Genomic DNA, 16,675 nt, shown 5'->3' with positions numbered 1-16,675 from the left:
GGACTTCCCACAGGTCAGGGAACCCTGATGGCTCTTCAAGCTGATGAGGGAGAGGGACTTGATGGGGGAGGGGGAGGGAAATGTGAGGCGGTGGCGGGGAGGAGGCAGAAATCCTCAATAAATAAATAAATTAAAAAAAAAAAGGAATTATGCAGCACAAAAAAAAAGTGAATGTTTCACAGTTTGTGACACCTTGGCCACACTTCTTTCAGCAAGGTTGTATCTATTGATAATCTTTCATAATAGGTAGGCTTCTCTAACTCCTTAGTTAGACCCTTTGCTATGGCATTCTATGATATTTGTATTTTCATAGCCTGTATACCATGGTTTATTATCAGTCTTTCCCAATGATTTCATCTACTGTTTGCATTACTACATAGTACCTAGTGCATGCAGTGGATAGTCATCAGTATGTTAAAACAGAAAGTTTGGTGCTGTTTGTGTGTGATAAAGATGGGAGGATAGAGTAGAAGCTTGTTCTTCTGGCTTGTTTTGACATGGAGTTTCTGCTTGTATTTTCAGATTTGATGCTTTGACATGTTCTTATGGCTTCTCAGTTTTTAGTTTAGTTACATACATACATACATACATACATACATACATACATACATACATATTTGCCAACTGACATCATTTGCCATTGAGAAAGCTTTCCTGATGACTTCTTACCTTCCACAGCTGTCTTTGAAGAATTTTGCTCTACCCTCTTTCTAGATTTGTTTTCCAGGAGGGCAGCCACAATATCTTTATTTAACCTGGTGCAAACTGGTTTTTGTGTTGATGATATTTCTTTGTTTAATAAGAAGATGAGGTCTTTGCCAAGTTTAGTATAAATGATGGTGCCTTTTTTTTTCTTTTACACATACATAGATTTGCTGATTTTTTTCAGATGGAGAAATTCTATAAGCCTTAAGGGAAACCAGTGTTATTTCAAGTAATTCCTATACTTTTACAGATTCTTTTAAACGGTGCTGGTCTTATTTTCTTTTGTCTTAGATAACCTCAAAATCTCTGACTTTGGCTTGGCAACAGTGTTTCGGCATAATAATCGTGAACGCTTACTGAACAAGATGTGTGGTACTTTGCCTTATGTTGCTCCCGAACTTCTAAAGAGAAAAGAATTTCATGCAGAACCAGTTGATGTTTGGTCCTGTGGAATAGTACTTACTGCAATGTTGGCTGGAGGTAAGGCTGTCTAATTATGAGAAACTTTTCTCTGAAAAATCAGATTTCTTATACCAAAATAAAAATGAAATAACCTAAGGCAATCTAATTCTGTAATAGAAAGGTTGTGAGCCCAGCCTTTAACGGCAGAGCTCTGCAATACTATTGTTAGTGTTAATTACTTTGGGCTACAGTAACAGTACCGTACAGTGAGTGCGTTGTGCACAGCAGACTTATCTATTTCATACAGATTATGAAGGCTTGAGGTCTGAGTGATGAAGGTGCAAGCATGGCCATATTCTGAGGCCCTCTTTCTTGTAGTTGACCATCTCACTGATGTGTCTTCATAAGGAACCAAATCCCACTTTTTATCTCTTTTTTTTTTTTTTTTTTTTTTTGGTTTTTCGAGACAGGGTTTCTCTGTGGCTTTGGAGCCTGTCCTGGAACTAGCTCTTGTAGACCAGGCTGGTCTCGAACTCACAGAGATCCGCCTGCCTCTGCCTCCCTAGTGCTGGGATTAAAGGCGTGCGCCACCACCGCCCGGCTCACTTTTTATCTTTTTAAGACTTTATTATGTAGACATTGTTCTGCCTGCATGTATGTCTAACACTAGAAGAGGGCACCAGATCTCATTATAGATGGCTGCAAGCCATCATGTGGTTGCTGGGAATTGAACTCAGGACCTCTAAAAGAGCGGCCAGTGCTCTTAGCCTCTGAGTCATTTCTCCAGGCCCCCAAATCCCACTTTTGAGGGCTTTCCTACTCATCCCATCACCCATCTCTGGGAGTGTGAGAGTGAGTGATTGGCTGCAGCATCTTTCCCTTCGTTGATCTCTGGCTGGCAAGGTTGGTGTTGCCTTCCTCTTCTGAAGTGGACTGGGTTGAAGAAGACCACTTTCCTTGAGTAGAGGAGAGTCAGCCTTCAGTCAAGTGTATATGAGTAGCTGCCGTCCCTGCTAGAACCTCCAATCAAGCTCTCACATACGTTATCTTGGGGGTTAGGATTTCAGGAAAACATTTAGAGGGGAAACATGCATTTAACCTGTTATAGTTAGCATATTATTATTATTTTTTTCTTCTTTTTTATTTTTTGAGACAGGGTTTCTCCGTAGCTTTTTGGTTCCTGTCCTGGAACTAGCTCTTGTAGACCAGGCTGGTCTCAAACTCACAGAGATCCTCCTGCCTCTGCCTCCCAAGTGCTGGGATTAAAGGTGTGCTCCACCACCGCCCAGCAGCATATTATTTCTTAACTACCTTGAAACTTGTAACCCAGAGAAAGATTCATTTTCATGAGGTATAGCTATTCAATGAAAATCAACACTTCTTTTAGGGTTGCCGGAGATTGGACCCAGGACCTAACATCTACCAGACACATACTCTGTCATTAAATAAATCTCTAGCCTTCATGTGAAAGAGTAGGTTCCTATGAACTTAGCATGAAAACCTTATTGAATCACTGTGGAAGAAACTTGTATTCTTTTTATGTATTGTTCATTTATTCTTTTGTGTGATTGTTTTTCCTTGAAATCTTTATTACATAATTTTGTGAACACTCAGAAAACGGAATCTTGTTTTATTTTTAGAGTTGCCATGGGACCAGCCCAGTGACAGCTGTCAGGAATATTCTGATTGGAAAGAAAAAAAAACCTATCTCAATCCTTGGAAAAAAATTGATTCTGCTCCTCTGGGTAACTGGTTGTTAGACTTAAAGTATTGATTTTGTGGGTAATAAAGTCTCTCATGCTAGCTGATTTTACTCTCCCTGCCCTGCCCTGCCCTCCCCTTCCCTCCCCTCTCCTTCCTTTCTTCCCTTCTTCTTTTTTTTTTCTTTAATGTAAGTGACCCATAGTCCTTTTAGCTAACTTAGAAAATGTAAGTAAAACTTAAGAAAAAAATGGTTGGGTGTAGTGGCACACATCTTTAATCCCAGCATTCAGGAAGCAAAGGCAGGTGAATTTCTGTGAGCCTGCCTAGCCTACATAGGGAGTTCCAAGCCAGCCAGGACTGCATAGTGAAAAACCTCACCTCAAGAAAGCGGGAAGGAGGAAGGAAACAACTCTAATTGTTGCATTGGAAATATCTTTAAAGGTATTCTGATATATATGCCTATACTTTATGTAAAAAATATATAGCAAATGTATACTATATATGTATATATTAGTTATAAGTATATACTTTTGCAAAAATTAAACCATAGTACTTATATTTTATAACTCATTTTAGTTTTGATATTTAGCATTTCCCATAACAGTAACTACAGGTCTTGATTATACTTTTAAAGGCTGATATTCATTATATGGATATGTCTTCCTCATCCAGTTTAGAGATTAGGGTTTGTTTATTTATTTTTGTTTGTTTTTTGTTTTTGTTTTGTTTTGTTTCTTTTTTTTTTTTTCTCCAAAACAGGGTTTCTCTGTATGACAGCTCTGGCTGTCTTGGAACTTATTCTATAGACCAGGCTGGCCTCGAACTCACAGAGATTCGCCTGCCTTTGCCTCCTGAGTGCTGGGAGCCACCACCACCTTGCAAGATTTAGATTTTTTCCTTTAATTTTACTTTTAGTGAAGAGGTATGATAAGCATCATGTTACTTGATGCTTGTGTGTATCCTTTATTTACATAAAATCTTTCCTTCTCCCACAAGCAGAACTGTACAGTATGTATGTTTCTAAGTGTTATTGGCTTATTTTACAAGTATACTTTTTAAAAAGTTCGTGCCATTTTATTATTTATTTACATTACTCTTTCATTGTTATATTTTGAAACACTGGGTTTCACTATGTATCCCTGACTGGCCTGGAATTCGCTGCATTGACCAGGCTGACTTTCATATTCACGGAGCTTACGATTACATTGTATGCCGCTGTGCCTGGGGAAAGTAATTGTTTTTAACCAATAAATCTGTAACTGATATTGCTTCCTAAGTTTTATTTTAAACTTAATAGTGCGTTATTAACTTTATCAGTTTGCTTAGTTTTTCTTAATCCTTTGGGGGTTTTTCCAAAAAGGCATTAATATTATTTGACCATTGTGTTTTTTACAGTATTTCCTTGAACTTGTCATTTATTTTGATTGTGCTGCTTATTTTAATATGCAGATGTCTTAAATTTTTCATTATCTAAAATCTTGTCATTGTGGTTTCTGGCTTATGTTGCCAGGTTTAGAAAGGTCTTTTAAACTCTGAGTGTGCGTGTGTGTGTATGTTTCTGTCTTTATATTTTATTGTTGTTGACCTTGGTTTTGAAATGGTTTTATTCAGCCCAGGCTAATTTCTGAGCTCAGCTGTGTGGTCATGACCCGGATCCTCCAGTCTCTACCGTTACATACTGGCATTCAGATGCTAACATCTGATAATAAGATGCCTTTCGTTTTTGGAGACAAGGTCTACGTTAGCCCGTGCCGGCCTGAAACCCAGGCAGGACCTGACTGTGCCGGTCCTCCCAGTCTCCTGAGTGCCGGGACTACAAGCCTGTTCACATTCTTGATGTTGGGAATTGTATGAGTTCTTTTTAAAATTGATCTATATGTCCCAGGCTGGCTTCATTCTTAAACATCCTGCCTGTGTATCTCAAGTGTGCCATGTGCCTAACATTTAGGTTTGGTCTAATCTGCTTAGCTCTTTTACAAATGCTGTCTTGTTTTGTTTTCAGCTTTGCTTCATAAAATTCTAGTTGAGAATCCATCAGCAAGGATTACCATCCCAGACATTAAGAAAGACAGATGGTACAACAAGCCACTTAACAGAGGTAAAAGATTAAAAAAATATGCTCATTTTTCTCTGTGAAACATGCTTAACAAAAATACCACAAACCCATATCTTAACTCTGGTTTGCCGAGAGGAAGATTTTAATATCTAATAGGAAAAGCAAATTCAAAATTTTGTTCATTAACACCTAAGAAGAATGCTATAGCTCAATGCTTTGACACAGTCTCATGAAACAAGGAAGACTTTTCTTCATAAGGAAATGACATGAAGTCTAAATTTTGAAGATTAAAAGGAGCTAACAGGCGAGGCGTTTTTGTTTAGTTTTGTTTTTTCAAGATAGGGTTTCTCTGTAGCCTGTCCTGGAACTAGCTCTTGTAATCTAGGCTGGCCTTGAACTCCTTGAACTCACAGAGATCCGCGTGCCTCTGCCTCCCAAGTGCTGCGATTAAAGGCGTGGGCCACTACCATATTTGATTCTTTGCAGAAGCAGCAGCATTTGGACATATCTTAGATTTTGTACTTTGAGTGTATTTGAAGAACTTGAAAAAGGTCAGCTCGCTGTGACTTGATCTTGTGTTTGTTCATTTTTTTTTTTTTTTGGAGCTGAGTAAACTTTCCAAGTGTGTGTGTGTGTGTGTTGTGTGTGTGTTCAGATACCAATTATGGGGAACTTAAACCGTATTAAGCTAAGCGTGAGGAATGCTATTTAGATGGAAAGTGGAAATGAAGAAACAGAAAAAGAACCGAAAGGTGGATGAAACGTTTGTAGAATGTGAGTTATTAGGGACTAGGAATGTTCCATTATGTAGAGGTTCTGTTGAATGGGTAATAACACCAACATTTAACCTTTCCGTTGGAGTATGATCTGGTAGTGATCTTTTTTTTTTAAATATTTATTTATTATGTATACAATTTTCTGTCTGTATGCCTGCAGGCCAGAAGAGGGCACTAGACCCCTTTACAGATGGTTGTGAGCCACCATGTGGTTGCTGGGAATTGAACTCAGGACCTTTGGAAGAGCAGGCAATGCTCTTAACCACTGAGCCATCTCTCCAGCCCCTGGTAGTGATCTTTGTAGACAGCTTTCATGGAGAGTGTTGAGTGATTTCTAGACTCCACAATCCAGTGATGATGCTGTAATAGACCAAGAATCAAAGAAAATTGTGTTAGACAGTGCCAGTAAAATGTTCTACTGAGTAGAGGGAGAGAGGACCGTAGTCTACAGTCGAATGAGGAATTTATCTTTAGTTCGTCTGTGAATTTTTTTTTTTTTTTTTTTTTTTTTTACACCTTGCTCTGTCTGAAATCCAGTTCATCCAGAGGATGTTGTGGATCTTTTCTTTCCCTCACCTTCATGCCCTCGGGTCAGGAAGAGGGGCGGGTAGCCGTCTCCTGATGGTTCACTCTCACTTTGTTTATCTTCTGTTCATCTTCTCAAGTTCATAGTGTGCTACCCACAGTTCCTACATGATTCCAGTCATTAAAATACCATCGTCTCCAGCAAGACAAATAATGTTGTACTTAGTTTCACAGTGTCACCCACACGGGATTGTTCTAGGAGCCCCTGAGTGCTAAAATTACAGGCCTGTGCCTGTGCTTCCGTGCCACCATGCTCAATGTTCATGGAGCTTGGCAAGGCAAATATTCATTTAGATGATCTTTTCAGTATCCTGATTTCGTAAATCCCTGAGGTTTCTTCCTTTAGTCATCTTTGGACACTTTACTGTGGTTGCCACTCTAGATTATTTCTGTTCTCCCCTCCACCCCTTTTTCCTCCCCCACTTCAACAATCCTTTGACTGTTACTGGACTTAGAATCTATGAATCTATTAACTCTGTCATTTGACTGGTTGTTATCTCCCTGAATGCTCAGTGGTGAGATTCTGGAATGGTTTTTACTTTTTGTGTTTTGTTTTTCGAGACAGGGTTTTGCTATAGCTATCGAGCCTGTTCTGGGCCTAGCTCTTATAGACCAAGCTGGACTTGAACTCACAGAGATCCACCTGCCTCTGCCTCCCGAGTGCTGGGATTAAAGGCGTGCGCCACCAAAGACATACTTTTTAATTTACTCTACAGGAAAGGGGAGTGAGTAAAAGAGTATCAGGATTAGGGTTTCTGAGGAAGATGTGGGTGTGCACGTGTGCGTTTTCACGTGCATGTGCATGCGTGTGTGTGTCTGTGTTTTGAGGAAGGGATAATGGCCCCATAATACAAGTATCAAGCTTAATATGTGAGGGGAGGATGCAAGGAGAGCGAGAGGCTTAAACAAGTCTATTTGTAGATTTGGTAGTGTCATACTGAGTTACTTTAGGTCTGTAGCATTTTTTCTAAAAGGAGGATAATATATCATGCTAAATAATGATGAAATGGAGTCTAGTATTGATAATTCAGAAGAGAAGTTTTGAAATAATCCTTTTTGAGGAAATGGGCGAAAGAAGTGGCATGGACTATCACAGCCCAGCTGAGGAATGGGAGTTTAAAGTGGCTTCATTTTTTGTGTCGCGACTGTTCTTGGTAAAGCGTCTTCAAAGGAAGAGAATATCGGAACAGATTTGGTATTTGCTGTCATAATCATGAGTTATTTAAAAATTTTAAAAGTTCTAGTTATTTAGCTAGTCCCTTGTTGACTATCGTGTTACCCATTAAAGATGTCATTAAAATTATGGCCTCAGTGAAACACTAATGTAACATTTCTTATAAAATTGTTTAAGAAAAGACTTTATATTATTTTATGTTCAGTAAATGGGTTTAGATGTGGCTTTAATGGGTTTAAATGGGTTTAGATGTGCCAGTTGGTTTAGTTAATACTTTCATAGAAGATTTGTGTTTATTCCTTTTTAGGAGCAAAGAGGCCCCGAGCCACTTCAGGTGGTATGTCAGAGTCATTCTCTAAGCACATTCATTCCAATTTGGACTTTCCTCCAGTAAATAGTGCTTCCAGGTAAGAATTACTAAAGTTCAGTAATTTTTTTGTTTTTGAGATAGGGTCTTACTTGACTGAACTAGAACTCAGAGGTGCAAACTGGTCTTGAACCTGTACTAGTCCTCCTGTGTCTGCTTCCTAAGTGCTGAGATTTCAGGGGTGCACCACCGTTCATTGGCAGATTAAACTTTTTTTCTAAACATGTAATTATTTCCAATAATGAATAAAACATGTATATATTTAGCTTAATAATACAAGTAATTTCACTAAAATGGGAATGAGTGTGTGGTATAAGACAGGTCTGGTGGACTTTGTTTAAAGACATTTTTAGGCTAACACTGTAGCACACATCCACTTCTAGTCAAAGATAACTGCTAATTGAGAGGCTGAGGTAGGAGGAGGGACAGTTCCAGGCCAGTCTAAGTAGCAAGATGCAATCTTGTCTCAAATAAAACAAAACAAAAAATGCCCACCAAGTAAATAGTTAAAAAGAATGAAATGACCTTAAAAACAGAGACTTAAAGACTTGCTTTTCTTTTGTCTTATTGTCACAGTGAAGAAAACGTGAAATACTCTAGTTCGCAGCCAGAGCCACCAACAGGGCTTTCCTTGTGGGACACCGGTTCCTCCTATGTTGACAAACTGGTACAAGGCATCAGCTTTTCCCAGCCCACGTGTCCTGATCATATGCTTGTAAACAGTCAGTTACTTGGTACCCCTGGCTCCTCACAGGTAAGGAACTTAATCTTTCAGATAAATAACTGTTGCTTTTATTTTTGTTGTCTTAAATCTTAGGTATATGGGATTAATACATTTAGTGATACATATTATTTGGATGAGGAAGAAATAATTAGAGGAGGCCTTTATGAGAGTCCCAAGTGAAGGAGAAGCATTTCAGACTAACTGCTGTAAACTGGTCACATGGGATCTAATGAGCTTTCTTTGTTGTGTAGAACCCCTGGCAGCGCTTGGTCAAAAGAATGACACGCTTCTTCACCAAACTGGATGCAGACAAATCCTACCAGTGCCTGAAAGAGACTTTTGAGAAGTTGGGCTATCAGTGGAAGAAAAGTTGTATGAATCAGGTATGTTTTGTTTTCAGTCTTTTTTCAAACCATAAAAAATTAAATATTTGAGTAAAAGATATCAGTCAATGAGTATTTCGAAAATGCAAGTAATAAATTTGAAAAAGAAACAGTTGAAGGTTTTAGTTTTAGTTTTCTTTTCTATCTAAAACCTCTAAAGTTGGTATTTGTATATTTAAGCTGCAGCCGACAATGTCCTTACCAACATGTTTGGGTCTTGGCTGCCTTTGGCCGTGGCTTTTCTTTCACACCAGCCATCTTGCCCCAGCATCTTTCTAGTCTGGGCTGGGGACTGAAGTGGGAGTTGTCACATCTCCAGACCTTCACTATCCTCTCATTGTTATTACAACTTTCCAGCCTAGATGCAGCTTTTGTTTTGTTTTCTTTCTCGTATGTGAGATTGATTGATTGACCTCAGGCCTTGTACGTGTTGGGCTACACCCCCAGTCTTCATTCTATTCCTGTTTCTTTTGATTGTTTCTTTCAGTTCTGCTTTGCTTTTATAAGATTTATTTGCGCTTATGAGTACATGCATGTGTCTGTGTGCATGTGTATGTGATTTTCTGTGGAGGCATCAGCTGCTCTGGAGCTAGGATTATAGGTGATTGGGAGCCTCCTGACATGGGTGCTGGGAATGGAACTCAGGTTCTGGAAGAATGAGTGTCAAGTGCTCTGAACCTGCACTCACTCTCTAGCCTGTAATTTATAGTGCTCTTCATGCCTCTCTTGTCATGCAAGGATTGTAGTATGACCTGTTGATTTAGAGGTTTTGTTAAGAATATTTTTTATTCATGCATACATGTAGCTGAACTTGTTATTACATCCCTAGGTTACTGTATCAACAACTGATAGAAGAAACAATAAGTTGATTTTCAAAATAAATTTGGTAGAAATGGATGAGAAGATACTGGTTGACTTCCGACTTTCAAAGGTATTTCTTAAATGTTTTACTTATAGTATTTCCTATTAGTATGGAACTATTTCTGTGGGTTTTTAAATGGTTTTATGATTTTATTTTTAAATGCAGCAGTCCACCCCTCAGCACTTCTGCTTCTTGGGGTTTTTTAGGTTCAGCACAGTTCTGATTAGCTTAATGAGTTCTTAAGTAGTCTTCCCCTATTTCCCAACTAGGACCTCAATTTTCCTTTTGCCTAGAGTAAATATGCACATGTTTTTGTTCAGGTTTTATATATATATTATTTGCCTAATACTAATTTTGGCTTTAATATTGACTGTCAGTATTTCATGCTTTTTATATGGGGGTCATAGTTACTTAGTAATGGCTCCAAAGTATAAAGGTTATAATGCTGGCAATTTTATTCTAGAATATTGTTACAGTTGTTCTATTTTACTACTAACTGTGTTCCTTTTACTATGCTATATTTACATATTAAACTATATCATAGCTGTGTATACGAAGGGATGCACATGGTATATAGGCCATGTAAAATTGAATTCTGTGTGGTTTCAGACCCGCACAGAAAGTTTTGAAGTATAGCCACATGAATATGTGACTAGTTATTTGGCATTTATAGATATTCTGTAACTTGCTTATTTTTATTTAGTGTTATAAGCTTTGACTTTTGCCATCTATTTTTCCAATATATCCTTTGATTGTTTCTCTTTTTCCTGACACCTTCCTTAGTATAAGAATCTTGAGGGACTGGTATAGTGGCATTTCATTTGTAGTTTTAATAAATAAAACTTGATTCAGCATCAGAAAAGTAAAACAACCACACTGGCCAGTCTTACAGATCAGGCAGCAATGACACATGCCTTTAATCCCAATAGCCACACTAGCTTGCCTTAGAAACCAGACGGTTGTGGTGCACGCCTTTAATCTCAGAACTAGAGAGGATAAGACAGGCTCAGTCTCATTCTGAGATTCCTGGAGGCAGGATAACCATTTTTCGGACTGAGGTTGAGGTAAGAGCCAGGGGCTGGCTGGTTTGTGTTTCTGTTCTTCAGGTTGAACCCCAGTTTCTGTTCTGAGCTTTTATTAATCGTTCTTCAGACTAGGGAAGTAGTGCAGGTTTTAGAGTGCTTGCTTGGCGTGCGCTCTCAATTGGATCACCAGCACCGGACAGCTAGGTCTGGCAGTGGATGCTTGTTTTCCCAGCATCCAGTAGGGGGACGAACAGAAATTCACTGCCATCTGTGGCTACACAGCTAGTGTGAGGCCAGCCCTACATGGAACTTTGTTCCCCCTGAAAAATTGTTTTTACTTTTTTGGTAATGTACAGAAAAGTAAAGAGTAAAAGAATAAAGAGTAAAGAAAATAATTATACTTCCCAATAGTTATCATTCATACTGCTTTGGAATACTCAGATTATTTTGATTAATATAATAGTATCTTTGTTTAATAAAAGTTATGACTTTTAAAAGCGTGCACATTATAATGTAGTGGAACTCATTAACTTTGTGATAAATATTATGATTTTACTCACATATTATTTTAGTTTTAAAGCCTATTCTTTATAAAGCCAAATCAGTGTAATGTCTGTTTCCTGAGAGTTTACATGTGGCTCAAGAGGTGGTTGGTTGAAGAATAATTCACATTCTTTATATTGGAGATAAGTTGTAGTATTCATTTCTAGATTCTTGGTATGTAATTAAATTAAGAAGGCTTCTCCTCTATTGAAACTGTTGTCATGACTGAGTTTAGTGGCATTTTTGTGATAAAACTGTGACAGGACTTGAGTGTGGCTTTTTAGTTCACAAACTCCACTGCTTATGGAAAGCAACTGGTGTAGGTCCAAAGGTACTAACTCTTGAAACAGCAAAAAAAAAAAACTATTCTACTTTCTCTGCTCGGTTTGATGAGAAAGTGAAGAGCACATAAGCAGGTGAGAGTTACTTATGTAGCCATTTCCACCATAATATTTGGTCTTCACAAGTGACTGGACTCAGGTTACATTTAACAAATTACTAATGAAGAACCCATAGATATTATAATAGCCTGCTTGAATAAGTCAAAATGCTACAGATTTATGTGGAATGAACAACTAAGCTGGAGTTGTGCATATCTGCAGTCCAGTATTCTCAGAAGACAGGAGGAGGGAATGAAAGACTTGAGGGACACCTCAGATACGCCTGATCTGGACATATCTGAGGGTGTTTGTTTCTAGTGACCAGGACTGAGAATATGATCTTTTGACAAAATCTTTTTTTATATTTTTAAAATATTATTTCTAAAATAGGGTGATGGATTAGAGTTCAAGAGACACTTCCTGAAGATTAAAGGGAAGCTCAGTGACATTGTGAGCAGCCAGAAGGTTTGGTTTCCTGCTACATGATGAAGCTGTCAGCCCTGGGCATTCCTGGTGAATATAGTGCTGCTATGTTGACATTATTCTTCCCAGAGAAGATTATCCGATTCTGCAAACTGCAAACAATAGATTTTGAAGAGTTCTCTTCCTATTACCCAACATCTTCCAATTCTTAGTATGTTTTGCATACAGATAATACTGTATTTTAATTGTATGTAATACTTTGGGGAAAAGATGGATCAAGTTCATTAGGTATTTCTCCGTCTGTGTTTAAGTTGTGTGAATTTGAAACCTATCTGGTAGAAACCAAGTTTTGGGATACATGAGTTTCACTTCTGAAAAAAAAAAATTAGAACATTTTGTTTCATTCTAAGAAATCATATTTTCTCTGCTATTTAATTGTAAGGATGAATAAACAAAGACCATGTATAGTTGGTTGGTCCATGAAGTGAGGCCTGCTACAAAAATTGTATCCCAAGATATGTTCTATATTTTCAGTTTGGGTGTATGTGCCGCACAAGGGCTTGGCCTATTCCAGTTATTTAAAACTGTTTTGAATTATAATGATTAAAATTACAAGCTTTTTAATTTTTTTCCCCCTGGTAATATTAAGTACTGGTTGGTCTTTCAAGCAGTTGAACATAAGCTCTAGTGTTTATCTTACTTTAAAAATTACACACATTTTTTTTTTTTACACACAGCCACATTTTTACTGTACTCTAGAAATAAGTTCTATTTTCAAAATTACTATCTAACTTAGTAAACTTATTGGCCATCGGGTTTTTAGATGACACTGGCTAAAAAGGGGATGGCGAGTAAGGAAACACAAGAATAGGCCTGATTCTTGTTCCTCGCCTTTTAGATTCACTAAAATTTTGTTTTCTTCATAAAATGTGCATTAAAATATGAATTATATGATTGGGGTCCTGTATTCCTTTTTGTAGATAAATTACAATCTTAATTAGTCTGAAGCTAAGAACACTTAAAATTTTATGGCTAAAGTTTATTACATACTGGTATATGCTGGCATGCTTGCCTCTCCTATACACAGATGTAAATCTGAGCCTAATTTATTCAGCCTGCTGCTTTCCACTTTGGTTAAAACAGGTCATCTTTTTAAGACTGTCATTTGTTCCTTGGTAGTTTTCTAGAAAAGCTGTCAGAATTATCCTCCTAAAGTATAACTTAGATCCCAGTCCCACTTCCAATCGTTCAACTTTTCATCATGCTTAAGATTCCAAGTTTGCTCTGAGCCATACAGGTCTCTGTGATTGTCTTCTTCCTCTGACTCCAGAGCCTGTGTGTCTATCAAATCATGACTCTTTGCTCCCTGCTGGCCCTTTGTACCCACCATTTTGCTTTTTGTCTCCATTAATTTGAATTGTTCCGTATTTCACATAGAATTGTTTATTTTTATGCTTTATCTATGTTATGACATAAATCAGGTTTTATTCCTTTCTATGACTAATATTCCACTGTGCACGTGTGTTCATATGTGTGCGAGTGCGTGCACACATAGTAGCTCTTTCATATCATGTATGTGGATTGTTGCCACCTTTTACCCACTGTAAACGACACTGGTGTGAACATTAATATATAAATATCTGCTCAAGTCTGCTTTTAATTCTTTTGTGTGTATCGAGAGGTAGAATTACTAGGTCATGTGATAATTGTGTTTCCATTATTTTCAGGCATTGTAATATTGTTTGCCATAGAGTAGCTTTGTAAAGTTGAACAATCTGTATAATATTTTTGGGGGGAGGTTTTCAGAGACAAGGTTTCTCTATATAACAGTTCTGGTTGCCCTAGAACTCACTCTGTAGACCAGGCTGGCCTTGAACTCACAGAGTTCTGCCTGCCTGTGTGTCCCAAGTGCTGGGATTAAAGGCGTGTGCCAGCACCACCTGACAATCTATTTAAAATTAATAACAGCTATTTTTTTTTTTAAAGAGATAAGTTCTCACCATATAGCTCAGACTGGCCTTTGCCTTTGAACTCACTGTTTGTCTTAGGTTGGCTTTTTTCCCCTCCTGCTTTAGTGGCCCAAGCACTGGGATATTGTAGTATACCTAGCCTAACTTGATTGCAACAGAACAGCTATATTTATAGCTGCATTGTCCTTCCCTTATAATTTTATTAATATAGAAATTCTATCTTTAAATGTTGTATGCACACTACAATAGATCTGTTTTGTTTATTATTTTTTTTCTTTTGAAGCAGGGTTTCATATAATCTAGGCTGACCTTTAATTTGCTCTATGTGAACACATGACTTTGAATTCCTCATCTTCCTGTCTCCACTTCCCAAGAGCTGGGATTACAGATGTATGGTACCATGCTTGCTTTTACAGATCAACATCTTCTACATACTTGGCTTTTAAAAAATTGTTGTTGTTACATTTTTGTTGTTGTTGGTATCCAACCTAGGGCCACATTCAAGCCAGGTAAGCATTTTATCATTGAATTGTATCCTTAAACTAGGATTCTTATAGTTATCTTTCCAGAGGTCTTTCTATCATGGTTCCTTACTGTTGTCTAGTATCCTTTCATTTCAGATTGAAGGGCCATTTTCAGCATTCCTTACATAGCAGGTATAGTTATAATTCGCTTCTTTAGTCCATCCTCTGTGAATGTTAATTTGCCTTCATTTCCAAGGGACAGTTTTGTTTTATCAGACACTGAATTTTCAGTTGATAGTCTTCAGTCATTTTTTTCTTTCAGTAATGTATATATTACCTCCCTGCCTTTTGACCTGCAAGGTTTCTGCTGGAAAATTAATAATATTTTTTTAAAAAATCATTTTTGAGGCAGGGCACTATGAGGCCCATGGTGACCTGGGCCTCACTTGATAGTTCACACCCACACTAAACTTGCAATTCTTCTGCCTCAGCTTCCAGTGTATATCCAGCTCTTCTTACCCCCCTCCCCCTGCCCTGAACTTCAAACTTCAGTCCTTTATTGTAAATTTTACACAAAGAAAATTATTCTTTTTTTCTTGTCACAGGTTCATCATTACATGGGCAAAGCAGTTCACAAGAAGTATAAAGATTCTTTGAAATCAGAACATCAATTATTATGATATTTTCCAGTTCCCAAGCCCCATGCCAGCCACTATATTCTTACTTCTTAGCTGAGTTAATCATAAAACAACTTCTGAGGCTCTCACCTCAGAGGCTAACCACCTGCAGTTTACAGAAGCATAGTTCAAGTGGGCTTTTACTCCATTGTTGTTCCTCACAATTCAGATGTTGATTTATGAGGCCATAGGCTGGCAGCCCTAAAGCCCTAGGTTCTCAGAAACTTTATTCATCGTTGCTACATTCCTTTCTGTTTCAGTATAGTTCTTTTGCCAAATTTTAGAAGCAAGCAAAGAACAATTTCTGCATTTTTCCCAAATTTCCCCAGTTCTTTCATCAGCCAGGTTTTTTTCTCATAACCTGCTTTATAGCTTCAGTGCCAGCCCGCTCTATCAGATCAGGAGGACTCATATCATCATACAGCGCATCCGTATTTTCAGAAGTCACTGGTTCGGAAAGAGAAAAGAACATGAAGACAAGTATACTAGTAGAATTGCTATAACCAGAATCATCTGTAACATTGCCAAATGGGGCACATAGGTGTTTCCTCCCTGGCCTTCACGTAACACGCTTAGCTGCCACTGGGTTGCCTGGAGGGAATTGCTTCCTGCATCTCAGGAACCACTGGAGGGCGCTATGCTTTGCCGTCTCCAGCACAAGACTCCTTTTTCCCCCCTTGTCTTTATTTTTTGATAATATTTTGACAGTATATGTGTCTTGGTTTGGTTCTCCTGGGTTATCCTCCCTAGAGTTCTTTGAGTTCCCTGTGTTTGTAGCTCCATGTCTGTCTTCTGATTTGGAAGAATTTCATTCAAATGCTCTCTGTCCATCGTTAGTTGCCTGTGGGATTCCACAATACTAATAATTGCTTGACAGTGTCTTTTAAGTCAGTTCCCTTGTTTACTTCAGCCTTTTCCCAATTCCTTAGATTCAATTTTAAGTGGCCTGTCTTCAGAGTTGCCGATGATGAGATAGGAACGTGGGTCAGTGATGGAACACCTGCCTAACAACAGAAGCCTTAGACTTAATCCCCGGAACTGAAGAAGTTGCTGATTCTTAATTCTTAATGTTGACCACTTCTAGCTCTGATGTTGTTTCTTTATGTACTGTTTTCTGATTACTCTTGACTGACATTCGTTGTTTTTTGAACACTCTTGAAACTCTTGATTTAAAATCTGTTGTCACTCACCACTCACCCCCAGCCTTTTTTTTTTTTTTTTTTTGGAGGCAGGGTTCTCCGTGTATCCCTGCCTGTCTGGGAACTTGCTCTGTAGACCCGGTTGACCTCATGCTCAGAGATCTGCCTTTCTCTGGCTCTCCAGTGCTGGGATTAGAGGTGTTTGCCACCACTGCCTGGATACAATCTGTTTCTTTAGAGATTGTTGTGAGCACTTGTATTCAGGTGCACATACTCATCCATACATACCCACACACATAATTACAAAATAATAAAA

At 38.2% G+C, this 16,675-nt stretch overlaps 1 protein-coding gene across 3 annotated transcripts in view; it reads left to right on the top strand.

Moving 5' to 3' along the window:
- The window catches only part of Chek1 (checkpoint kinase 1), a 23,781-nt gene extending 10,024 nt beyond the window's left edge, over window positions 1-13,757 (top strand). For all 3 annotated transcript variants that reach the window (XM_005347035.2, XM_013346169.1, XM_005347034.3), the window contains 8 exons: window positions 997-1,185; window positions 2,748-2,852; window positions 4,814-4,909; window positions 7,710-7,809; window positions 8,346-8,523; window positions 8,745-8,876; window positions 9,706-9,807; window positions 12,077-13,757. In XM_005347035.2, the coding sequence (XP_005347092.1) occupies window positions 997-1,185; window positions 2,748-2,852; window positions 4,814-4,909; window positions 7,710-7,809; window positions 8,346-8,523; window positions 8,745-8,876; window positions 9,706-9,807; window positions 12,077-12,172 (998 nt within the window). In that variant the 3' untranslated portion in view covers window positions 12,173-13,757. The remainder of the gene's footprint in view (window positions 1-996; window positions 1,186-2,747; window positions 2,853-4,813; window positions 4,910-7,709; window positions 7,810-8,345; window positions 8,524-8,744; window positions 8,877-9,705; window positions 9,808-12,076) is intronic.
- Window positions 13,758-16,675: the final 2,918 nt, after the last annotated feature.

The sequence above is a fragment of the Microtus ochrogaster genome, chromosome 5 (genome assembly GCF_000317375.1).
Source record: "Microtus ochrogaster isolate Prairie Vole_2 chromosome 5, MicOch1.0, whole genome shotgun sequence".
Lineage (NCBI taxonomy): Eukaryota > Metazoa > Chordata > Mammalia > Rodentia > Cricetidae > Microtus > Microtus ochrogaster.
Note: the sequence above shows the minus strand (reverse complement) of the source record. Positions and strands in the feature narration are given on the sequence as shown.